This window comes from Panulirus ornatus, chromosome 15 (assembly GCF_036320965.1).
Source record: "Panulirus ornatus isolate Po-2019 chromosome 15, ASM3632096v1, whole genome shotgun sequence".
Taxonomy (NCBI): domain Eukaryota; kingdom Metazoa; phylum Arthropoda; class Malacostraca; order Decapoda; family Palinuridae; genus Panulirus; species Panulirus ornatus.
Genome location: NC_092238.1, coordinates 22,693,535 through 22,720,966, shown reverse-complemented (window position 1 = coordinate 22,720,966; position 27,432 = coordinate 22,693,535). Strand labels below are relative to the sequence as shown.

General features: G+C 41.3%; 1 protein-coding gene across 5 annotated transcripts in view; it reads left to right on the top strand.

Annotated features, from left to right (window-relative positions):
* LOC139753747 ((E3-independent) E2 ubiquitin-conjugating enzyme UBE2O) overlaps positions 1–27,432 on the top strand; it is a 455,778-nt gene that overhangs the window by 399,757 nt on the left and 28,589 nt on the right. For all 5 annotated transcript variants that reach the window (XM_071670555.1, XM_071670557.1, XM_071670558.1 and 2 more), the window contains one exon: positions 13,701–13,794. In XM_071670555.1, the coding sequence (XP_071526656.1) occupies positions 13,701–13,794 (94 nt within the window). The remainder of the gene's footprint in view (positions 1–13,700; positions 13,795–27,432) is intronic.

Genomic DNA, 27,432 nt, shown 5'->3' with positions numbered 1-27,432 from the left:
AATAAGAGCAAGGTTATTAGGTACAGTAGGGTTGAGGGTCAAGTCAATTGGGAGGTGAGTTTGAATGGAGAAAAACTGGAGGAAGTGAATTGTTTTAGATATCTGGGAGTGGATCTGGCAGCGGATGGAACCATGGAAGCGGAAGTGGATCATAGGGTGGGGGAGGGGGCGAAAATTCTGGGAGCCTTGAAGAATGTGTGGAAGTCGAGAACATTATCTCGGAAAGCAAAAATGGGTATGTTTGAAGGAATAGTGGTTCCATCAATGTTGTATGGTTGCGAGGCGTGGACTATGGATAGAGTTGTGCGCAGGAGGATGGATGTGCTGGAAATGAGATGTTTGAGGACAATGTGTGGTGTGAGGTGGTTTGATCGAGTAAGTAACGTAAGGGTAAGAGAGATGTGTGGAAATAAAAAGAGCGTGGTTGAGAGAGCAGAAGAGGGTGTTTTGAAATGGTTTGGTCACATGGAGAGAATGATTGAGGAAAGATTGACCAAGAGGATATATGTGTCGGAGGTGGAGGGAATGAGGAGAAGAGGGAGAGCAAATTGGAGGTGGAAAGATGGAGTGAAAGAGATTTTGTGTGATCGGGGCCTGAACATGCAGGAGGGTGAAAGGAGGGCAAGGAATAGAGTGAATTGGAGCGATGTGGTACACCGGGGTTGATGTGCTGTCAGTGGATTGAATCAGGGCATGTGAAGCGTCTGGGGTAAACCATGGAAAGCTGTGTAGGTATGTATATTTGCGTGTGTGGACGTATGTATATACATGTGTATGGGGGTGGGTTGGGCCATTTCTTTCGTCTGTTTCCTTGCGCTACCTCGCAAACGCGGGAGACAGCGACAAAGCAAAAAAAAAAAATAAAAAAAAAAAATATATATATATATATATATATATATATATATATATATATATATATATATGTATATATATATATATATGGGGAGGTGATAACAAGTAGTGGTGATGTGAGAAGGAGATGGAGTGAGTATTTTGAAGGTTTGTTGAATGTGTTTGATGATAGAGTGGCAGATATAGGGTGTTTTGGTCGAGGTGGTGTGCAAAGTGAGAGGGTTAGGGAAAATTATTTGGTAAACAGAGAAGAGGTAGTAAAAGCTTTGCGGAAGATGAAAGCCGGCAAGACAGCAGGTTTGGATGGTATTGCAGTGGAATTTATTAAAAAAGGGGGTGACTGTATTGTTGACTGGTTGGTAAGGTTATTTAATGTATGTATGACTCATGGTGAGGTGCCTGAGGATTGGCGGAATGCTTGCATAGTGCCATTGTACAAAGGCAAAGGGGATAAGAGTGAGTGCTCAAATTACAGAGGTATAAGTTTGTTGAGTATTCCTGGTAAATTTTATGGGAGGGTATTGATTGAGAGGGTGAAGGCATGTACAGAGCATCAGATTGGGGAAAAGCAGTGTGGTTTCAGAAGTGGTAGAGGATGTGTGGATCAGGTGTTTGCTTTGAAGAATGTATGTGAGAAATACTTAGAAAAGCAAATGGATTTGTATGTAGCTTTTATGGATCTGGAGAAGGCATATGATAGAGTTGATAGAGATGCTCTGTCGAAGGTATTAAGAATATATGGTGTGGGAGGCAAGTTGTTAGAAGCAGTGAAAAGTTTTTATCGAGGATGTAAGGCATGTGTACGTGTAGGAAGAGAGGAAAGTGATTGGTTCTCAGTGAATGTAGGTTTGCGGCAGGGGTGTGTGATGTCTCCATGGTTGTTTAATTTGTTTATGGATGGGGTTGATAGGGAGATGAATGCAAGAGTTTTGGAAAGAGGGGCAAGTATGAAGTCTGTTGGGGATGAGAGAGCTTGGGAAGTGAGTCAGTTGTTGTTCGCCGATGATACAGCGCTGGTGGCTGATTCATGTGAGAAACTGCAGAAGCTGGTGACTGAATTTGGTAAAGTGTGTGAAAGAAGAAAGTTAAGAGTAAATGTGAATAAGAGCAAGGTTATTAGGTACAGTAGGGTTGAGGGTCAAGTCAATTGGGAGGTGAGTTTGAATGGAGAAAAACTGGAGGAAGTGAAGTGTTTTAGATATCTGGGAGTGGATCTGGCAGCGGATGGAACCATGGAAGCGGAAGTGGATCATAGGGTGGGGGAGGGGGCGAAAATTCTGGGAGCCTTGAAGAATGTGTGGAAGTCGAGAACATTATCTCGGAAAGCAAAAATGGGTATGTTTGAAGGAATAGTGGTTCCATCAATGTTGTATGGTTGCGAGGCGTGGACTATGGATAGAGTTGTGCGCAGGAGGATGGATGTGCTGGAAATGAGATGTTTGAGGACAATGTGTGGTGTGAGGTGGTTTGATCGAGTAAGTAACGTAAGGGTAAGAGAGATGTGTGGAAATAAAAAGAGCGTGGTTGAGAGAGCAGAAGAGGGTGTTTTGAAATGGTTTGGTCACATGGAGAGGATGAGTGAGGAAAGATTGACCAAGAGGATATACGTGTCGGAGGTGGAGGGAACGAGGAGAAGAGGGAGACCAAATTGGAGGTGGAAAGATGGAGTGAAAGAGATTTTGTGTGATCGGGGCCTGAACATGCAGGAGGGTGAAAGGAGGGCAAGGAATAGAGTGAATTGGAGCGATGTGGTATACCGGGGTTGACGTGCTGTCAGTGGATTGAATCGGGGCATGTGAAGCGTCTGGGGTAATCCATGGAAAGATGTGTAGGTATGTATATTTGCGTGTGTGGACGTATGTATGTGCATGTGTGTGGGAGTGGGTTGGGCCATTTCTTTCATCTGTTTCCTTGCGCTACCTCGCAAACGCGGGAGACAGCGACAAAGCAAAAAAAAGAAATATATATATATATATATATATATATATATATATATATATATATATATATATATATATATATATATATTGAAGCTTATTGGTTAAATTGATGAGAGCTACTATTGACGTTTGTGTAAATAGATTATACATTTCCCTTTTCCATAGCCAGAGGTTGAACCATTATGTGACATTCTTTTTTTCATTTCATTTCAAGCTAGAAGTTTCAGTTTTCTAAATTATTTCTTACTTTTTTCATATGTATATATATGTATATATGTGTGTGTGTGTGTGTATATGTGCGTGTGTATGTGTATGTATATATATATGTATATATATATATTTTTTTTTTATTATTATACTTTGTCGCTGTCTCCCGCGTTTGCGAGGTAGCGCAAGGAACTCACGAAAGAAATGGCCCAAACCCCCCCCATACACATGTATATACATATGTCCACACACGCAAATATACATACCTACACAGCTTTCCATGGTTTACCCCAGACGCTTCACATGCCTTGATTCAATCCACTGACAGCACGTCAACCCCGGTATACCACATCGCTCCAATTCACTCTATTCCTTGCCCTCCTTTCACCCTCCTGCATGTTCAGGCCCCGATCACACAAAATCTTTTTCACTCCATCTTTCCACCTCCAATTTGGTCTCCCTCTTCTCCTCGTTCCCTCCACCTCCGACACATATATCCTCTTGGTCAATCTTTCCTCTCTCATTCTCTCCATGTGCCCAAACCACTTCAAAACACCCTCTTCTGCTCTCTCAACCACGCTCTTTTTATTTCCACACATCTCTCTTACCCTTACGTTACTCACTCGATCAAACCACCTCACACCACACATTGTCCTCAAACATCTCATTTCCAGCACATCCATCCTCCTGCGCACCACTCTATCCATAGCCTACGCCTTGCAACCATACAGCATTGTTGGAACCACTATTCCTTCAAACATACCCATTTTTGCTTTTCGAGATAATGTTCTCGACTTCCACACATTCTTCAAGGCTCCCACAATTTTCGCCCCTTCCGCTACCCTATAATCCACTTCCGCTTCCATGGTTCCATCCGCTGCCAGATCCACTCCCAGATATCTAAAACACTTTACTTCCTCCAGTTTTTCTCCATTCAAACTCACCTCCCAATTGACTTGACCCTCAACCCTACTGTACCTAATAACCTTGCTCTTATTCACATTTACTCTTAACTTTCTTCTTTCACACACTTTACCAAACTCAGTCACCAGCTTCTGCAGTTTCTCACATGAATCAGCCACCAGCGCTGTATCATTAGCGAACAACAACTGACTCACTTCCCAAGCTCTCTCATCTCCAACAGGCTTCATACTTGCCCCTCTTTCGAAAACTCTTGCATTTACCTCCCTAACCACCCCATCCATAAACAAATTAAACAACCATGGAGACATCACACACCCCTGCCGCAAACCTACATTCACTGAGAACCACTCATTTTCCTCTCTTCCTACACGTACACATGCCTTACATCCTCGATAAAAACTTTTCACTGCTTCTAACAACTTTCCTCCCACACCATATATTCTTAATACCTTCGACAGAGCATCTCTATCAACTCTATCATATGCCTTCTCCAGATCCATAAATGCTACATACAAATCCATTTGCTTTTCTAAGTATTTCTCACATACATTCTTCAAAGCAAACACCTGATCCACACATCCTCTACCACTTCTGAAACCACACTGCTCTTCCCCAATCTGATGCTCTGTACATGCCTTCACCCTCTCAATCAATACCCTCCCATATAATTTACCAGGAATACTCAACAAACTTATACCTCTGTAATTTGAGCACTCACTCTTATCCCCTTTGCCTTTGTACAATGGCACTATGCACGCATTCCTCCAATCCTCAGGCACCTCACCATGAGTCATACATACATTAAATAACCTTACCAACCAGTCAACAATAGAGTCACCCCCTTTTTTAATAAATTCCACTGCAATACCATCCAAACCCGCTGCCTTGCCGGCTTTCATCTTCCGCAAAGCTTTTAGTACCCTTCTCTGTTTACCAAATCATTTTCCCTAACCCTCTCACTTTGCACACCACCTCGACCAAAACACCCTATATCTGCCACTCTATCATCAAACACATTCAACAAACCTTCAAAATACTCACTCCATCTCCTTCTCACATCAACACTACTTGTTATCACCTCCCCATTTGCGCCCTTCACTGAAGTTCCCATTTGCTCGCTTGTCTTACGCACTTTATTTATTTACCTCCTTCCAGAACATCTTTTTATATGTATTATTATTATTATTATACTTTGTCGCTGTCTCCCGCGTTTGCGAGGTAGCGCAAGGAAACAGACGAAAGAAATGGCCCAACCCCCCCCATACACAAGTATATACATACGTCCACACGCAAATATACATACCTACACAGCTTTCCATGGTTTACCCCAGACGCCTCACATGCCCTGCTTCAATCCACTGACAGCACGTCAACCCCGGTATACCACATCGCTCCAATTCACTCTATTCCTTGCCCTCCTTTCACCCTCCTGCATGTTCAGGCCCCGATCACACAAAATCTTTTTCACTCCATCTTTCCACCTCCAATTTGGTCTCCCTCTTCTCCTTGTTCCCTCCACCTCCGACACATATATCCTCTTGGTCAATCTTTCCTCACTCATCCTCTCCATGTGCCCAAACCACTTTAAAACACCCTCTTCTGCTCTCTCAACCACGCTCTTTTTATTTCCACCCATCTCTCTTACCCTTACGTTACTCACTCGATCAAACCACCTCACACCACACATTGTCCTCAAACATCTCATTTCCAGCACATCCATCCTCCTGCGCACAACTCTATCCATAGCCCACGCCTCGCAACCATACAACATTGTTGGAACCACTATTCCTTCAAACATACCCATTTTTGCTTTCCGAGATAATGTTCTCGACTTCCACACATTCTTCAAGGCCCTTAGGATTTTCGCCCCCTCCCCCACCCTATGATCCACCTCTGCTTCCATTGTTCCATCCGCTGCCAGATCCACTCCCAGATATCTAAAACACTTTACTTCCTCCAGTTTTTCTCCATTCAAACTCACCTCCCAATTGACTTGACCCTCAACCCTACTGTACCTAATAACCTTGCTCTTATTCACATTTACTCTTAACTTTCTTCTTCCACACACTTTTCCAAACTCAGTCACCAGCTTCTGCAGTTTCTCACTTGAATCAGCCACCAGCGCTGTATCATCAGCGAACAACAACTGACTCACTTCCCATGCTCTCTCATCCCCAACAGACTTCATACTTGCCCCTCTTTCCAAAACTCTTACATTTACCTCCCTAACAACCCCATCCATAAACAAATTAAACAACCATGGAGACATCACACACCCCTGCCGCAAACCTACATTCACTGAGAACCAATCACTTTCCTCTCTTCCTACACGTACACATGCCTTACATCCTCGATAAAAACTTTTCACTGCTTCTAACAACTTTCCTCCCACACCATATATTCTTAATACCTTCCACAGAGCATCTCTATCAACTCTATCATATGCCTTCTCCAGATCCATAAAAGCTACATACAAATCCATTTGCTTTTCTAAGTATTTCTCACATACATTCTTCAAAGCAAACACCTGATCCACACATCCTCTACCACTTCTGAAACCACACTGCTCTTCCCCAATCTGATGCTCTGTACATGCCTTCACCCTCTCAATCAGTACCCTCCCATATAATTTACCAGGAATACTCAACAAACTTATACCTCTGTAATTTGAGCTCTCACTCTTATCCCCTTTGCCTTTGTACAATGGCACTGTGCACGCATTCCGCCAATCCTCAGGCACCTCACCATGAGTCATACATACATTAAATAACCTTACCAACCAGTCAACAATACAGTCACCCCCTTTTTTAATAAATTCCACTGCAATACCATCCAAACCCGCTGCCTTGCCGGCTTTCATCTTCCGCAAAGCTTTCACTACCTCTTCTCTGTTTACCAAATCATTTTCCCTAACCCTCGCACTTTGCACACCACCTCGACCAAAACACCCTATATCTGCCACTCTATCATCAAACACATTCAACAAACCTTCAAAATACTCACTGCATCTCCTTCTCACACCACCACTAGTTGCTATCACCTCCCCACTTGCGCCCTTCACCGAAGCTCCCATTTGCTCCCTTGTCTTACGCACTTTATTTACCTCCTTCCAGAACATCTTTTTATTCTCCCTAAAATTTAATGATACTCTCTCACCCCAACTCTCATTTGCCCTTTTTTTCACCTCTTGCACCTTTCTCTTGACCTCCTGTCTCTTTCTTTTATACATCTCCCACTCAATTGCATTTTTTCCCTGCAAAAATCGTCCAAATGCCTCTGTCTTCTCCTTCACTAATACTCTTACTTCTTCATCCCACCACTCACTACCCTTTCTAATCAACCCACCTCCCACTCTTCTCATGCCATATATATATATATATATATATATATATATATGATAGAGTTGATAGAGATGCTCTGTGGAAGGTATTAAGAATATATGGTGTGGGAGGAAAGTTGTTAGAAGCAGTGAAAAGTTTTTATCGAGGATGTAAGGCATGTGTACGTGTAGGAAGAGAGGAAAGTGATTGGTTCTCAGTGAATGTAGGTTTGCGGCAGGGGTGTGTGATGTCTCCATGGTTGTTTAATTTGTTTATGGATGGGGTTGTTAGGGAGGTAAATGCAAGAGTTTTGGAAAGAGGGGCAAGTATGAAGTCTGTTGGGGATGAGAGAGCTTGGGAAGTGAGTCAGTTGTTGTTCGCTGATGATACAGCGCTGGTGGCTGATTCATGTGAGAAACTGCATAAGCTGGTGACTGAGTTTGGTAAAGTGTGTGGAAGAAGAAAGTTAAGAGTAAATGTGAATAAGAGCAAGGTTATTAGGTACAGTAGGGTTGAGGGTCAAGTCAATTGGGAGGTGAGTTTGAATGGAGAAAAACTGGAGGAAGTGAAGTGTTTTAGATATCTGGGAGTGGATCTAGCAGCGGATGGAACCATGGAAGCGGAAGTGGATCATAGGGTGGGGGAGGGGGCGAAAATTCTGGGGGCCTTGAAAAATGTGTGGAAGTATAGAACAGTATCTCGGAAAGGAAAAATGTGTATGTTTGAAGGAATAGTGGTTCCAACAATGTTGTATGGTTGCGAGGCGTGGGCTATGGATAGAGTTGTGCGCAGGAGGATGGATGTGCTGGAAATGAGATGTTTGAGGACAATGTGTGGTGTGAGGTGGTTTGATCGAGTGAGTAACGTAAGGGTAAGAGAGATGTGTGGAAATAAAAAGGGCGTGGTTGAGAGAGCAGAAGAGGGTGTTTTGAAGTGGTTTGGGCACATGGAGAGGATGAGTGAGGAAAGATTGACCAAGAGGATATATGTGTTGGAGGTGGAGGGAACAAGGAGAAGAGGGAGACCAAATTGGAGGTGGAAAGATGGAGTGAAAAAGATTTTGTGTGATCGGGGCCTGAACATGCAGGAGGGTGAAAGGAGGGCAAGGAATAGAGTGAATTGGAGCGATGTGGTATACCGGGGTTGACGTGCTGTCAGTGGATTGAATCAAGGCATGTGAAGCGTCTGGGGTAAGCTATGGAAAGCTGTGTAAGTATGTATATTTGCGTGTGTGGACGTATGTATATACATGTGTATGGGGGGGGTTGGGCCATTTCTTTCGTCTGTTTCCTTGCGCTACCTCGCAAACGCGGGAGATAGCGACAAAGTATAATAAAAAAAAAATAATATATATATATATATATATATATATATATATATATATATATATATATATATATATATATATATATATATATTTTCCCTGGCGTGTCGTAGAAGGCGACTAGAGGGGACGGGAGCGGGGGGCCAGAAATCCTCCCCTCCTTCTATTTTTTAACTTTCTAAAATGGGAAACAGAAGAAGGAGTCACGCGGGGAGTGCTGATCCTCCTCGAATGCTCAGACTGGGGTGTCTAAATGTGTGTGGATGTACCCAAGATGTGAAAAAAGGAGAGATAGGTAGTATGTTTGAGGAAAGGAACCTGGATGTTTTGGCTCTGAGTGAAACGAAGCTCAAGGGTAAAGGGGAAGAGTGGTTTGGGAATGTCTTGGGAGTAAAGTCAGGGGTTAGTGAGAGGACAAGAGCAAGGGAAGGAGTAGCAGTACTCCTGAAACAGGAGTTGTGGGAGTATGTGATAGAATGTAAGAAAGTAAATTCTCGATTAATTTGGGTAAAACTGAAAGTTGATGGAGAGAGATGGGTGATTATTGGTGCATATGCACCTGGGCATGAGAAGAAAGATCATGAGAGGCAAGTGTTTTGGGAGCAGCTGAATGAGTGTGTTAGTGGTTTTGATGCACGAAACCGGGTTATAGTGATGAGTGATTTGAATGCAAAGGTGAGTAATGTGGCAGTTGAGGGAATAATTGGTATACATGGGGTGTTCAGTGTTGTAAATGGAAATGGTGAAGAGCTTGTAGATTTATGTGCTGAAAAAGGACTGGTGATTGGGAATACCTGGTTTAAAAAGCGAGATATACATAAGTATACGTATGTAAGTAGGAGAGATGGCCAGAGAGCGTTATTGGATTACGTGTTAATTGACAGGCGCGCGAGAGAGACTTTTGGATGTTAATGTGCTGAGAGGTGCAACTGGAGGGATGTCTGATCATTATCTTGTGGAGGCTAAGGTGAAGATTTGTATGGGTTTTCAGAAAAGAAGAGTGAATGTTGGGGTGAAGAGGGTGGTGAGAGTAAGTGAGCTTGGGAAGGAGACTTGTGTGAGGAAGTACCAGGAGGGACTGAGTACAGAATGGAAAAAGGTGAGAACAATGGAAGTAAGGGGATTGGGGGAGGAGTGGGATGTATTTAGGGAATCAGTGATGGACTGCGCAAAAGATGCTTGTGGCATGAGAAGAGTGGGAGGTGGGTTGATTAGAAAGGGTAGTGAGTGGTGGGATGAAGAAGTAAGATTATTAGTGAAAGAGAAGAGAGAGGCATTTGGACAATTTTTGCAGGGAAAAAATGCAATTGAGTGGGAGATGTATGAAAGAAAGAGACAGGAGGTCAAGAGAAAGGTGCAAGAGGTGAAAAAGAGGGCAAATGAGAGTTGGGGTGAGAGAGTATCATTAAATTTTAGGGAGAATAAAAAGATGTTCTGGAAGGAGGTAAATAAAGTGCATAAGACAAGGGAGCAAATGGGAACTTCAGTGAAGGGTGCAAATGGGGAGGTGATAACAAGTAGTGGTGATGTGAGAAGGAGATGGAGTGAGTATTTTGAAGGTTTGTTGAATGTGTTTGATGATAGAGTGGCAGATATAGGGTGTTTTGGTCGAGGTGGTGTGCAAAGTGAGAGGGTTAGGGAAAATGATTTGGTAAACAGAGAAGAGGTAGTAAAAGCTTTGCGGAAGATGAATGCCGGCAAGGCAGCAGGTTTGGATGATATTGCAGTGGAATTTATTAAAAAAGGGGGTGACTGTATTATTGACTGGTTGGTAAGGTTATTTAATGTATGTATGACTCATGATGAGGTGCCTAAGGATTGGTGGAATGCGTGCATAGTGCCATTGTACAAAGGCAAAGGGGATAAGAGTGAGTGCTCAAATTACAGAGGTATAAGTTTGTTGAGTATTCCTGGTAAATTATATGGGAGGGTATTGATTGAGAGGGTGAAGGCATGTACAGAGCATCAGATTGGGGAAGAGCAGTGTGGTTTCAGAAGTGGTAGAGGATGTGTGGATCAGGTTTTTGCTTTGAAGAATGTATGTGAGAAATACTTCGAAAAGCAAATGGATTTGTATGTAGCATTTATGGATCTGGAGAAGGCATATGATAGACTTGATAGAGATGCTCTGTGGAAGGTATTAAGAATATATGGTGTGGGAGGCAAGTTGTTAGAAGCAGTGAAAAGTTTTTATCGAGAATGTAAGGCATGTGTACGTGTAGGAAGAGAGGAAAGTGATTGGTTCTCAGTGAATGTAGGTTTGCGGCAGGGGTGTCTGATGTCTCCATGGTTGTTTAATTTGTTTATGGATGGGGTTGTTAGGGAGGTGAATGCAAGAGTTTTGGAAAGAGGGGCAAGTATGAAGTCTTGTGGATGAGCGAGCTTGGGAAGTGAGTCAGTTGTTGTTCGCTGATGATACAGCGCTGGTGGCTGATTTATGTGAGAAACTGCAGAAGCTGGTGACTGAGTTTGGTAAAGTGTGTGAAAGAAGAAAGTTAAGAGTAAATGTGAATAAGAGCAAGGTTATTAGGTACAGTAGGGTTGAGGGTCAAGTCAATTGGGAGGTGAGTTTGAATGGAGAAAAACTGGAGGAAGTGAAGTGTTTTAGATATCTGGGAGTGGATCTGTCAGCGGATGGAACCATGGAAGCGGAAGTGGATCATAGGGTGGGGGAGGGGGCGAAAATTTTGGGAGCCTTGAAAAATGTGTGGAAGTCGAGAACATTATCCCGGAAAGCAAAAATGGGTATGTTTGAAGGAATAGTAGTTCCAACAATGTTGTATGGTTGCGAGGCGTGGGCTATGGATAGAGTTGTGCGCAGGAGGATGGATGTGCTGGAAATGAGATGTTTGAGGACAATGTGTGGTGTGAGGTGGTTTGATCGAGTAAGTAACGTAAGGGTAAGAGAGATGTGTGGAAATAAAAAGAGCATGGTTGAGAGAGCAGAAGAGGGTGTTTTGAAATGGTTTGGGCACATGGAGAGAATGAGTGAGGAAAGATTGACCAAGAGGATATATGTGTCGGAGGTGGAGGGAACGAGGAGAAGAGGGAGACCAAATTGGAGGTGGAAAGATGGAGTGAAAAGGATTTTGTGTGATCGGGCCCTGAACATGCAGGAGGGTGAAAGGAGGGCAAGGAATAGAGTGAATTGGAGCGATGTGGTATACAGGGGTTGACGTGCTGTCAGTGGATTGAATCAAGGCATGTGAAGCGTCTTGGGTAAACCATGGAAAGCTGTGTAGGTATGTATATTTGCGTGTGTGGACGTGTCTATGTACATGTGTATGGGGGGGGGTTGGGCCATTTCTTTCGTCTGTTTCCTTGCGCTACCTCGCAAACGCGGGAGACAGCGACAAAGTATAAAAAAAAAAAAAAAAAATATATATATATATATATATATATATATATATATATATATATATATATATGTCTGTGTTGATAGAGATGCTCTGTGGAAGGTATTAAGAATATATGGTGTGGGAGGTAAATTGTTAGAAGCAGTGAAAAGTTTTTATCGAGGATGTAAGGCATGTGTATGTGTAGGAAGAGAGGAAAGTGATTGGTTCTCAGTGAATGTTGCTTTGCGGCAGGGGTGTGCGATGTCTCCATGGTTGTTTAATTTGTTTATGGATGGAGTTTTTAAGGAGGTGAATGCAAGAGTTTTGGAAAGAGGGGCAAGTGTGCAGTCTGTTGTGGATGAGAGAGCTTGGTAAGTGAGTCAGTTGTTGTTTGCTGATGAGACATGGCTGGTGGCTGATTCGTGTGAGAAACTGTGGAAGTTGGTGACTGAGTTTGGTAAAGTGTGTGAAAGAAGAAAGCTGAGAGTAAATGTGAATACGAGCAAGGTATTAGGTACAGTAGGGTTGAGGGACAAGTCAATTGGGAGGTAAGTTTGAATGGAGACAAACTGGAGGAAGTGAAGTGTTTTAGATATCTGGGAGTGGATTTGGCAGTGGATGGAACCATGGAAGCAGAAGTGAATCATAGGATGGGGGAGGGGGAAAAGTTCTGGGAGCGTTGAAAAATGTGTGGAAGTCGAGAACGTTATCGTGGAAAGGAAAAATGGGTATGTTTGAAGGAATAGTGGTTCCAACAATGTTATATGGTTGCGAGGCATGGGCTATAGATAGAGTTGTTTGGAGGAGGGTGGATATGCTGGAAATGAGATGTTTGAGGACAGTATGTGGTGTGAGGTTGTTTGATCGAGTAAGTAATGAAAGAGTAAGAGAGATGTGTGGTAATAAAAAGAGTGTGGTTGAGAGAGCAGAAGAGGGTGTTTTGAAATGGTTTTGTCACATGGAGAGAATGAGTGAGGAAAGATTGACCAAGAGGAAATATGTGTCAGAGGTGGAGGGAACGAGGAGAAGTGGGAGACCAAATTGGAGGTGGAAAGTTGGAGTGAAAAAGATTTTGAGTGATCGGGGCCTGAACATGCAGGAGGATGAAAGGCTTGCAAGGAATAGAGTGAATTGGAACGATGTGGTATACCGGGGTTGACGTGCTGTCAATGGATTGAACCAGGGTATGTGAAGCGTCTGGGGCAAACCATGGAAAGTTTTGTGGGGTCTGGATGTGGAAAGGGAGCTGTTGTTTCAGTGCATTATACATGACAGCTAGAGACTGAGTGTGAATGAATGTGACCTTTGTTGTCTTTTCCTAGCGCCACCTCGCGCACATAAGGGGGTAAGGGGGGTTGTTATTTCATGTGTGGCGAGGTGGCGATGGGAATGAATAAGGGCAGACAGTATGAATTTTGTACATGTGTATATATGTATATGTCTGTGTGTGTATATATATGTATTCGTTGAGATGTATAGGGATGTATATGTGCTTGTGTGGACGTGTATGTATATACATGTGTATGTGGGTGGGTTGGGCCATTCTTTCGTATGTTTCCTTGCGCTACCTCACTAACGCGGGAAACAGTGACAAAGTATAATGAAATATAAATATGTCTGTGTATGTATATGTATGTATGTTGATATGTATATGTATGTATATGTGCGTGTATGGGCGTTTATGTATAAATATGTGTATATGAGTGGATGGGCCATTCTTCGACTGTCTCCTGGCGCTTCCTCACTGACTTGGGAAACAGCGATTAAGTATAATAGATATATAAATTCATTGCAGGTGTGTGTCTCACTCCTTGGCACATGGAGTGGCAAGGGAACAGAGGTTTGGACAAGCCAGAGTAACCTTCTCCAGGTCATTATATCCATTCAGGGTAAGTGCCAGATATTGGCTGCAGTGTGCTAGAAAGTCTATGTGCTTGGTCCTGTGTGATTTGTTTCCATTTAGGCAGGCTTTGTATCACATATATGTCATGTTTATTATTCTGATTGTCAGGTTGAACCCATATGGGCAGACAACATACATAGATTTAAGATGTGTCGTAATAGAGAATGTTTAGATAAGGCTCAGTGAGTATGAACTCCCTCTCCATTCAGTACACTTAAGCAATTACATTTACCAGATACTTCATATGTTTCGAAGGCAACTAAAAAAGGTGCGACTAGGGTCTTGATATTGTACTGACATGTATTAATTTTACAAATGGGGAACAAGAGCTAAATATGAGTTTATCCTCATGGCGTTACCTCACTGAGAAGGGAAAAGACAGGCAGATACAGAAAACAATATATTTGTACTTGAATGAGTGAGTAGAGGTTTACAAAGATGTTCTATGTGTCAGAAGTGGAGGGAACAAAGAGAAAGGGGATACCAAAGTTGGAGATTGGAGGATGGAGTGAATGAGATTTTTAGTGCCAGGGGCCTTAACATGCAGGGCGATGATGGGCATGCATTGGGGGTGAAATGAAGCAGTGAAGTATATAGATGTCAATGTCCTATCAAGGACTGATCCAGAGCAGTTGGAGAAAATGGAAAGGTCTGTGGGGCTTAGTTGTGGATAGGGGAACTGTGAAGTTAGTGCTTTACACGTGACAGCCAGAGAGTGGATGTGAGTGAATGAGGCCTTTTCTTTGTCTGTATTACCAGATTAATGCAGGAAAAGTTCAGTAATCCAGATGTTTCACATACCCTAGGTCTGTCTGTTGACAGCACATTGACCCCTGTATACCACATCGTTCTAATTCACTCTTTTTACTTGCATGTGTCTCACCCTCCTGCATGTTCGGGTCCTGATCACTCAAAATCGTTTTCACTCCATCCTTCCACCTCCAATTTGGTTTTCTATACCTCCTTGTTCTCTCCACCTCTGACACTTAAATCCTCTTTGTCAAACTTTTCTCGCTCATTCTCTTCATATGTCCAAACCATTTCAACACACCCCCTTCTGCTTTCTCTTTCTCTTTGTATTACTACACATCTCTCATACCCTTTCATTACTTACTTGATCAAAGCACCTCACACCACACATTGTCCTCAAACATTTCATTTCCATCGTATCTACCCTCTTCTGTACAACCTTATCTAAAGCCCATGCCTCACAAACATATGATACTGTTGGAACTACTATTCCTTCAAACGTACCCATATGTATGTACTTTTTTCACCCCAGAAGTCCCTTCTTTTACTGAGTCTCCAGTAGGACACAGTAAGGTGGCCTTATCCATTTTTTGGCACCATTTGTCAGAAAGTGTTGTGATGTTTTATGTGCATATATATATGCGGAGAGTATAGGGTAATTGATATGCGATTGATATTTTGTTCATGGTAGTTGCATCATAGGTACAAAAGGTCTTGGCCTATGTTGAAATGGCATTTGCAGTGTTGTAGTGATGGGTAGTGTCCGGAGTGTAAGTGGGAGATTGTGATTCTTGTTGTTTTGGAAGTGTGGTTGCTGGTGGATGTATGTCTAGTGGGTCAGAGTTTAGAATTAAGTTGAAAGGTCAGTACTTGTTGGTATTTGAGAGTGTATGTGTTATTCCATTGTTACATTTGTTTGAGGTGGGGAAATATGTGAGTAGGGGTTACTAAAGTGTGAGGTATGGCCAGGCTTTTTATTTCTTCTTGTGCCTTGGTGGTAGTTAGAGAGTGGTTTGGGTGGGAGGGATCTAATAATGTTGCATAGAATTGAGTGCTAATCATGTTAAGGTTGGTCTATGTTGGGAAGGTCATTGTTTCATTGTAAAGGTGTTTAGTGTTTGTGGGTGCTAGTCAGCCCGCGATCATTATGAGTGCACTGTTTTGTGTGGTTTGCAGCTTTGTTATATTTGCTTTTGAGAGGATGGAAAAACAGGTAGGTGAGACCTAGCTTAAAGTAGCAGATGCAGTTTTTTTATAGGATGGTAAGGGATGCTTTTCTTGTCCAAATCTAGTACCAGTTTGTGTTCTGAGGGCACTTAGTTCACATGCTGCTATTGTGTTTATGTTATTGGTGTAGGAAGTGTGTGTAATGAGTTTGTTGTAGGTGATATTTAGAATGATTTATTGTGTAATGAGTTTGTTGTATGTGATATTTAGAATGATATATGTTTTTGTTCAGTGGGAGAGTCTGCCCATTCATTGTGACTGGTAAGTGTAAGCTGGATTCATGTCTGTCTGGGGATAAAAGAGTGATTGAAGTCTTCTTTAGAGAAGCAGACATTCAGTTCTGGGTGAGCCAATTGTGTTATGTAGTGCATCATCTTTGATGTTGCTTCTGTGGTTTTAAAATGTGGTTGTGCAATAATCTGCATGTGAAAGGATCTTCCTGTTGAGGTTTGCCTGAGTTACTGGGAGGTTGTGTTAGAAGAGTTTGAAGAGTATTGGAGAAAGAACTACCTTTTGGGGAAATCCTGTTTAGAGTTTAGTGTTTTAGAGTTGAATCCTGTGTGAGTGACTGGCATGGCGATCAGCCAGTTTTTGGAAAGAGGTGTCAATTTTTTTGTGTGTGGATGTGTCATTGGTCAGCTTCAAAATTTTAATTGATTTGTATTGCCTCTTGTACTGTGCAGGAATGGTATTTGTGGTTGGTTGAATCCATTTGTATGTTGTGGGAGCTCAGTGTGTAGTGTGGTGGTATTGTTTGGGTCAGAATCCATGCATTTTGGGTGAGTGAAATGTTTTATTTGATTTTGTTTTGCTTCATTTACTTACCGAAGGTTCAGTACTTAGTATAGAAGTGATGTAGGGCAGTAGAAGGAGGGGGAGCTGGATGGTTTGGTGAGTTTTAGGATTGGTCTTATGTTGGCAAGTTAAAATGTGTTAAGGATTTTATGTAGTTAGTTGTTGAAGACATCTGCAAGTGCTTGGATTGCAAGTGGGCCATTGTGTTTCATGTGAAAGTTTGATATTTTGTTAGGGTCCATTGCAAGAGTGTTCTTTAAAGTTTTTAATGGCATTGCTTATGTCAGTGGGAGTGAAAGATGGGTGGGCAGTTGTCTCTGGATGGATTTTGTTTAGTGTTTTCATGATTGGTCTGTTTGAGGGTGAAGTTGGCCTGTGGCTGATCTCTTAGTAGTCTGCCATGAATGTTTGTTTGCTCATTGGGAGATGTAATTTCATGTGAATGGGTCAGAAATGCATCATGAGTGAGGGCTGGTTTGATGCAATAAGAGTGTATTTTTTTGATATGCACCAGAGTCAGTTGTTGGTTGCTGTGGGTATTGTGATTCTTTGTGTTAGGGAAGGAATGCCAGGTTTCAATTTGTTACTTTTAGTGATTAGGTTAGTAAGAGTGTTGTTCTGTGTTTGCATTGGTCCTCTTATATCTATTGATGGAGAGTGTTTTTTTTCTTTTCTTAGTAGGTTTCTGTGCTGTTTTTTATGTTGAAGGTTCCAGTCATGGACATAATATAAAGAGAATTATGAAATGGATAAAGACAAGACAGGGAAAGTATTTATAAACTTTTGAGAAAGTGAAAGACCTGTCTTTTGAAATGTGCCAAGTCATAATTATTGGGAAAGACATGAGAAGGTAGAGAGTTCAAAAGCTTCAATATGTAGGGAAAGAAGCAGGTATCAGAACGGCCCTCCCTTGAGTTGCCAATGGCCACTCAATAATCATGTGATGCAGCAGCTAGCTGAGTAGTGCGTGATCTAGCACACAAGCAGAAATTTTGGATGTATTTCCTTCTAGGTCCTTGTGGTATGTGCTTTTTGCTGGCTTTTTTAGATATGTTGATGAAGTGTGAGATTGCATGATTTGGTGATGAAAAATCATCTGTATTGAAGTTTTGGATCTTTGTTTCTGTGTACTTAGTAAAGGTTGACCTGTGTGCTTTCCCTTAGTTTGAATAAGTTGTTTTGTTGGTTGTGTTGATTAGATGGGCTAGATGGTGTTATCAAGATCAGCAAGTGGTCAGAGGACAGTTCATTTAGTGTGCTTCAGTTGGTCCTTGTGTATATTGCTAGTGAGCAGAATGTGATGTCTGGAGAGGTTAGTTGCTGGGGTGATGGGTTGAGAGTATGGTTGGCTAGTTGGATAGGTTGAGGATATACAGAGGTTGCAGTTGGTTAATTAGCAGTTTATCTTGATGGTCATAGGTGTTGATGTTGAGCCAGGTGGAATGGTAGGCATTGAAATCTCCACAGAAATAGGTGTTGGGCATGCTGGTGGAGTTCTGCAGTTGAGGAGTATATTTGGAAGGGCATGTGGAAGTGGAGGTATGTAGATGTTGATTATGTTGCAGTTGGTACAGCAGTGTCATGATATAGTGGTGTTTGATGTGACAAGTATGATAAAGCATGGGCACCTAGATAACACCAATTTTTTTATTGTAACACAAGGTGTCACAATATAACATGATCCTGGCTGGCTGCACTGTGTGGGGTGCCAATGCTGAGCTTGCCATGCTGCCCACTGCATCATTTCTCTGCTTGCATTCAAAGAGTAAGGACACTTTGTTGGCCACTTGCTCATCTCTACACTTTTTAGCATACAGTGGTTACTCCTATTACAAGTGAGCCTGTCCAAGATACTTAATGAATTTGAACTAAGATGTATCGCTTCTGCAGTTGCTCTTCATTATAGCATTAATGAGAGTAGCATCCAGATAGAAAAATGTGAACCTTATTAGGAAATCCTCTCCTCGGCCATCTGTCTTGAAGATGGCAATGTATCTTAGGATGCCAATGTATTTGGAGATGGAGGATGCTTTTCCATTTAAGGGCATATCTTTCATTTTGTTGGTGTACCAGTAGATGCAGGATCACTCGAAGATTAAGTAACATCAGTAACTGTACATGCATGTTTGCAATGTTTTAACCCTGAAGTGGTATTCTCTGACTGTGATGTTTAGTACCATTGCTGCGCATACCACATTTCCCACCACATGAATTCTCTTGTAGCATTTAAAGCGGAAGGATGCTTCATTTGCCACTCTTATGCTGTACAGTATTTCTGCACTTTTGCCTTTTAGAGCCAGTCATCGCAGTGCCAGTGTCCAGCAAGTACTCCTACCTCAAGTGAACTTGCCAAAAAGGTAAGGAAGACCTTTACCTCAGAGTAATAGTTCAAAATACTGAATAAACTTGAGTGTGGGTTTAGCATTTAAGCAGTTGCTCGCCATTGTGGCATTAACAAAAGCAACACCTGAAGCTTAAAGAAGAATGACATCTCTATCTGGAAAGCCTCTTCTCAGTCATCTGTTTTGAAGATAGTAAAGCATCTCAGGACACTGAAATATGTTGAGATAGAAGATTCCTAGAAAATCAGGGTGTAGGAAATGTAGGTGTGACAGTTTCCTACGACTGGGCAAATGATTAAAGATATAACCATCAAAATTCAAGAGTGGATGATAGAGAAGGTGAACCAGTAAGTGAAAGTTAATTTCCTGCCAGCCAGGGCTACCATCATAAATTAATCAGACATGTTGGCCTGAGAAATGTGACTGTTAGGTGAGGATACAACAACAGATGGAGAGATGGCAGAGAATGCAGAAATGGAACTCCAGAAAATTAAAGAGGAGAGCAGGGTTGGAGCAATTACACTTTAAGAATTAAATTACAACTATAATTTCGAATACATTTGGGAATAACAATTAAATTACAATTGCCACAAAACAAAATCAGTTATGATTACAATTATAATTACAGTTTCCCAAATTTGGAAAAAAATAGATTTTGTTCAAAAAGAACAGTAATTTTGCATTGTAAGGTTATCCTTTATTTCCAGGCAAGTGTCACAAACTATTTTGAAAAAAGTAAGGATTTTATATCAATAGGAGTTGCAGATGGTAACTAAAAAGCTGGTAGTTTTTCAAGAAATTCACTATCGTACTTTTTTCAGTAACATTAAATGGAAAGAAGTTACACTATATTAAGCTCTTGTAGTTGTGAAAAAATTTCCAGCAATGCTGAAAACTCGCTCTGTTGGAGCAGATGTAGCAGTACACCCTATCACCTCTCTTGCAAGGTGCTTCAGTAGATACAAAGTTTGGGACACTTCTTCCCAGTATAGCATTGGATCACTTAAAAATGACAGAGTTCCTTCCTCTACATATTGCTTCAACAAAAGACTCACTGACACTGTGCTTCCCTCCAATGATTTTAAAATTTTGTTGAACATTTTGGTATAAAGGAAAAAAGTCTGGGTCTTTTTGATTCAGGTAATCCTTCTGCTAGATCATCCTTGTCACTTTCTTTATCCTTTGTTGATGTTGACCTATCCTGAACTACCTCCAATTCTTCAAGCATTTCCTTGAGGTATATCAGCACTTGGTCCTTCTGCTCTTAGAATGGAAGCCAGTCCAGGTTGAACCTAGGATCCAAAAATGCTGCTACTTGAACATCTCTCATTTCCATGTTTAGATCCAACCTTTTTTCACAGAGTCCAAGAGGACTTTAGCCAGCTCATTTCCATGTTTAGATCCAACCTTTTTTCACAGAGTCCAATAGGACTTTAGCCAGTCGTTCATAGTATTGTAATTTGGTGTTATTATGAATTAGATTCTCCAGTGAAAGTTTAAGTCCCAGAAACACTGGTCCAGTGCAATTTTCATGGCATAGTAAAAAGTTTGCAGACTATTACAAGCTCTTTTAAGGCAGAAATCCCCACTTGCAGGATTTTTTTTACTCCTCAGCTCTCACCGGGACAGAAGATCAATTCCATTATTCACCTCTGCAGGGATACTGAGTTGGTATAATGTTTTGTTTTTGTTATTATTGGACTGATGTTTTTGTTTGGATAGGGTCAAGGGATCTATGAGTTTGACTCAAATGGTTAGTAATGAAAAGTACTGCTGCCAGTGCTGGCTGTACTTTTCATGAATTTTACCACTATCGCCATTATTATTTTTTTTTTTTTTTTCTGGACCAGTACCACTACTGCCAGCACTTTAAAAGTACCTCTAGCCCATCTTTGCATTTACAAGGTTATCAGGACCACTTTCCTCCCCTTTCACAATTACAGTGAAAGTACAGTTACTTGATCACAAAATTACAATTAGTTACTTGGGTTTTATTTTCAATGACAATTATAATATTTCTGTAATTAATTACATTTCAGTTGAATTACAATTACAATTACTCCAACCCTGGAGGAGAGAGGATTGGAACTGTGATGAGAGTATCCTTTGCTGTAAAAAGATGCCAAAGAAAACATACTTGATGATTGTAGAGGCAAAGGCTTCAAGTTTTGAGGCTAGCAAAGACCATGTCATCCTGCTGCTCTTTGTCGGTGCTTTGGGGACGGGGTGATTGAAGCCACTACTCAGCTACCTCTCTGCCAACCCTCGTGCCTTTCATAGTGTATTTATGAGCAAGCTAACAGGAAGGCTTAGATGAGTGGGGATGATATTGAAGACTGGCACCTTCATCATGCAATCCCTGCTGTTTCCACATTTAACAAGGAAACAGACCTTATACTGGAAGCCCACATAGCTGTCGACATTGCTTCAAGCCACCTTCTCCACCTCGATGAACTTCATGAGGACATCCAGTATTTCTTCCTTCCACCCAATGTCATGTCACTGGTGTCGCCCATGGACCAGGGAGCTATTTCCTTGTTCAATTGGGTGGCTATTCCTGAAAGGCTCAATGAAATGAAAATGATGGTGGAGGCTCAGAACAGTATTGCCAAAACTCACTGTTGAAGATTTCTGAAAGCCTTTTCCATCAAGGACATCAGTTTAAGCTGGAAGAGCATGTGCAGTGAAACCCTTAACAGTGTGTGGCTTCCCCTTTGGCCTAAAGTGGTGCATAATTTTAAGGGCTTTTAGAAAATGAAGGATGTCAGGGACATCATTAAGTTGGCAAATGAGATTCAACTCAGGTTTCCAGGAAGTGGATGAAGACAATGTGCAAGATCTCCAGGACACTATGGAGGAAGACCTGTCAACTTCTGATATTCAAGAGATGGTAAAGGTGATGAAATATCAGGATGAGGAAGATGATACCGAAGTTGGACCCCATCCAAAGAAATAGTGGACCAAGATACAGCTGTAAGACTATCTGACTTTACCAGGGAACTGATTTGATGCACCCATGAGTATAGCCAAGACATGGAGAGGACTATGAATGTAACTGAAGGGACAGGATGGCTCATAAAACATCTCTGCTCTCAAATGTTGATGTGCATTCACAACTCTCAGTTCTTCACCATGCAAACTGGTCTTCCAATCTTAATTCCCTCCTTTTTTTATGCATTAGCATTTTCCTATTCTTTGTATTTCACTGTTAGCAATTTCATGCTCTATAATTCACTGAATCAGCCTACCACTCTATCCAACCTAGTAGATCAAGGGGATAAACTATTTGTGTAATGAGTAGGTGGAATGGATGGGTCAGGGATGGAGTTGAGGAGGGAATGAAAGGGGTTTGGTGTAACAGGTGCAAATGACAGTGGTGAAAGATACTTGCATTGTATGTATCCATACTCTAAATGTGGTGATGTTCATAAATGCATGTTACAGACGCAGGGAAAACAGAGAAGGCAAGAGCATGAATGATTTGTTTTTGCTGAGAAGGAATATGGTAAATAGAGCACATGATGTGTGGACAAGGAGAGGTTTAGGATAGACTGGTGAGATTATATGGTGATGATGATTATTGTAGGTTAGTACTTCATTTTAGGTGGTATTAAACTAGAAATAGGAAACCCCACATTATGGAAATAGCTTAGTCTGCCTCTGAGAAATTGGGTATCCTGTTTAGCTGTCGAAAGTTGTATTCTTCTGAACAGTTTATCTGTTTATACAAAGGATTGATTCGTCCTTGTACGGAGTACTGCTCTCACATCTTGGGTGGTTCTAGCTCTGCATCCTTCCTTGACAGAGTTGAGTCAAAAGCAGTCCAACTTATAAAATTCTTCCAGTTTAAGTTATAACCTTGACCCACTTGCTCTACACCACAATGTTGGTTCATTTTCCCTTTTTTATAGGTAGTACCTTGGTTTTTGCTCCTGAGAGATGGTTGCTAGGATACCCCCACCACTAGCTAGACCATGCAAACAGCTGCATCACATGATTACTGTGTGGTTGTTGGCAACTTAAAGATTTGCTCTTTTGATAACTGTCTTTCCCTACACCCTGAAGCCATGGAACTCTCTACCTTCTCACATCTTTCCCAGTAACTATGGCCTGGCTTATTTTAAAAGACAAGTTTTTCACTTCCTACAAGATTGATAAATACCTTCCCTTGTCTCATCTGTTACCTTTTCATAATCCTCTCTATATTTCAAATAAGGCCCAGCCTTTATTTGGACTTGTCCATTACTGGAGCCTCCAACATTAAAAAAAAGAAAAAGAAAATGAGTGGAGTTGGTGAAGAATGAGAGAGTTAAGTGTATCCTTCAAGACAAGTGAGATTTGTTGGATCATATGGTAATAACGAATAGGTTAGCACTTTTTTAATTGGTATTGAACTAGAAATAGGAATGAAGAAAAGGATAATAGTAGAGATATTGAAGAATGAGAGAATGAAGTGTATCTTTGAAGATAATTGACAACTGAGAGAAGCTGAAACTGTTCAGAATGAGGTGGAGTTGATATGCTGGCAGTTAAAGACTGCCTTGATAGAGGCTACCTAGAAATTGTGTATTATATCATGTATAGGTTTGGAATGAAGATTTGAGTAAATTGGTCAGGTAAAAAAGAAAAGAGTTGGGAAGGACAGGCTCAGTCTGCCAGAAAATAGTGTTGGGTGGAGGGTAAAGAATGTAGAAAATCATGCCAAAGTGTTTTAGATATCTGGGAGTGGACTTAGCAGCAAATGGGACCATTGAAGTGGAAGTGAGTCATAGGTTGGTGGAGGGGATGAAGGTTCTGGGAGCGATGAAGAATTTGTTGAAAGAGAGAACGTTATCTTGGAGAGTGAAAATGGTTATGTTTGAAGGAATAAAAGTTCCAACAGTATTATATAGTTGCGAGGCATGGACTATCGATGGGTTGTACAGAGGAGGGTGGATATGTTGGAAATGAATTGTTTAAGGATGATATGTGGTGTGAGGTGGTTTGATCAAGTAAGTAAATGAAAGGGTAAGAGAGATGTGGTTGAGAGAGCAGAAGAGGGGGTGTTGAAATGGTTTGGACATATGGAAAGAATGAGTGAGGAAAGGTTGACAAAGAGGATATATGTGTCAGAGGTGGAGGGAACAGGAAGTGGGAGACCAAATTGGAGGAGGAAGGTTAAAGTGAAAAAGATTTTGAGTGATCAGGCCCTGATTATACAGGAGGGTGAGAGGAATGCAAAGAATAGAGTGAATTAGAATGATGTGGTAAACTGGGGTCGACTTGCTGTCAATGGACTGAACCAGGGTATGTCAAACATCTGGGTAAACCATGGAAAGGTCTGTGGGTCCTGGATGTGGATAGGGAGCTGTGATTTTGGTGCATTACACATGATAGCTAAAGACTGAGTGTGAACGTATGTGGCCTTTTTTTGTCTGTTTTCCAGGGGCTATCTCGCTGAAGAACAGGGTAGTGATGCTGTTTCCTGTGGGGCAGGGTGGTGCTGGGAATGGGTTGAAGGCAAGCAAGTATGAATATGTACATGTGTATGTATGTATATGTCTGTGTATGTATATGTTGTTATGTATATGTGTGTATGTGGGCGTTTATGTATATATACGTGTATATGAGTGGATAGGCTATTCTTCATCAGTTTCCTGGTGCTGCCTTTCTAGTGCAGGAAACAGCACTTATGTATAATTAAAAAAATATATATAAGAAAGCATATGAGGGTTTCAGTATGAATGTTAATGTTTTAAAGAAACGAACAAACTATTTTAGGAGTTGAATGAGAGGAATGTGTAAGGAGTGATCGTATATTAGACAAATTTGAAAGAATGCTGGTAACAGAAGATATGTACAAGAAGATGAGAATATTTTAAAGAGCTGACTGGAGATGACAGTGAAAGAGATCTTTTATTGATACATTAGGAATAGTAGTAGTTAGTAGTTGGTAGGCAGCCAATAACCACAGAGGTATATTATCGGTACTACCTGCTTGGGTTTCATAAGGGTTAGTGATGGCTGCTTCGTGAGCCATCGCTTCAGTAATTGTCAAGTTGCATTCCTCTCACCTAGGTAGGTCTTTTCTTTCTGCCTCATCCACATTTAGACTACTAGCATTCTGTCCACAATTGTACAATCTCTTATTGTCATACATAACACTTGGAAAACACTTGACTCACATAGCTCATTCTTTGTAACTCTAGATTTTTACATGGTGAGCACTATGCACTAGCCCTGCCTTTTTGGCAGAATGGTAAGAGCAATAGATAGAAGTAGTTGGTAGGAACATATAGGCTGGAGTATTAGGCTGAAAAAAAAAAAAAAAATAGGAGTAGGTAGGAATATTAGGCTGGAGCATTAAGTAGACATAGTCAGTAGGAACATTAGGTAGGAACCTCTGTAAACACTGCTCTAGAGTTGCCCTATCCCAGTGGCTTGTTCAAGGTGAGGCACTAAAGGCTAAGAAGTGGGACTGGAGTTCATGAGTTATGGAGACTTATACCATGGCCACTCCTTTGAGGGAGTTCCCAAAAGGAATGGATGACAGCGATATAGATAGATAGACAGGTTTTCTTTTCAGACCTGAGAATCTCAGTTTTTCCAGTGTTGTAGAAAATGCATTAAAGTGCTTTAAAAGATATTCATACAATTGGGAAAAAAAATCACTTCTGAAGTATATTTCATAGACCACTTTCACCCTTATTCTGTGTGGAAGTTTTGTATATGTTTCAGCCCAATGCATTAAAAAGTATGGGAATAAAACTCACAAGTCAAGCGAGTTCCTATTGCACGTTTCATCATTTAATGTGACTACACTGAAAGATATACTCCTGATTATTGTTATGTTTTATCTTATAAGGTAATTCTTTACTTATAATTAATGTGATTCATTCATAACTTTTTCTACTTTTTCTTTCTTACTCATCCACCATTTCAAGCATTGGCAAGTAAGTGCCAGGAACAGACAAAGATAAGGCCTCATTTGTTCACATCCATTCTCTAGATGTCATGTGTAATACAGACCTGACAGATCTTTCCATAGTTTCCCTTAGCTGCTTTATATGCCCTAGTTCAATCTATTTACAGCAAGTCATCCCCCTTTATACCACATTGCTCCAATGCACTCTGTCCCATGCACACATTTCACTTTCCTGCATGTTCAGGCCATTCAGGCCCTGATCATTCATAATCTTTATTACTCCATCCTTCCATATCCCGTCTGGTCTTCCTCTTATCCTTTTCCTCTCTACTACTGACACAAATGTCCTCCATATCATCTCTCCTCACTCATTCTTCTCATATGTCCGGACCACTTGGGCACACCCTCTTCAGCTATCTCAGCCACGCTTACTATTATCACACCCCTCTTGTATACTTTTATCACCAGTTCAATCAAACCACCTCACACCACAAAATCGTCCTCTAACATTTTATTTCCAACCCATGCCCATTTTCACACTTCCAGATGATAACCTCTCTTTCCAAGTGTTCCTCAATGCTCACAGAACCTCTACCCCCTCATTCATCACCACTTCTGTGGTTCCATTGACTACAGTGTCTACTCCTAAGTATTTTAGATTCTTCAGACTCCCAACTTCCTCCAAATTTTGTCCAAACCCCCACCTCCATCTAACCCATCCCTCTGCTGTGCAAAATCTAAAAATCTTGCTTTTGTTCACATTTACTTTTAACCTTATTTTGCACACATTCCCAAACTTATACACAACTTTTGCAGCTTCTCACTCATTTCTGCTGCAAGTTCTATGTCATCAGCAAACAACAAGTGACTCACTTCCCAGGCCCCCCTCAGCCCATACAGACTGCATACTTGCCCCTTTACCTCCCTCACCATCCCATCCATAAACAAATTAAGCAGTCAAGTCGACATCTTACACGTATGTTGCAGACTCATTTTCACTTGGAACCACTCACCCTCCTCTCTACCTACTCGCACACATGCCATACACTCTTATTGAAAACTCGTTTTGGCAAATTTATAAAAGTTTGTAAAACTATCAGTTGCACCAGTCAGATGAAGTCAGACTTGAGCTGGCAGTATGGCTTCTACTGGAAGAGTTAGTGTCCATAAAATCATTCTCCATATAATCCAAAGACAAGTCACAATTAGGTAATTCAGAATCATCTCCTTGGACACCTAAATCTAGCTTAAAGCCCCTCTTTTTGTTTCTTAGGAAACTCACAAGAATGTGATGTCATTGGCATGGCTGAAAGATGACTGAATGTGGAAGATGACAGACTGTCTTGGCAACCATTTAGGTTTGACAGATGGCCTTGTAATAAAGACATAAAACTTGATGCCGAAATTTATGGCTTAAGGAATTGCCTTGCTTACATGAATATCCATCTAGAGGAGGAAAAGGGGTAAAGGATGGGAAAGTTCAGGGCGTAGATAGAGTGGGGAGTAAGATGATGAAGAGTGGATGTGAAACTGTCATAGAGTGGATCTGGAAGAATGTGTTGAAGCATGGAAAAGTGATCAGTTGCCATATGATTGGATAAAAGTA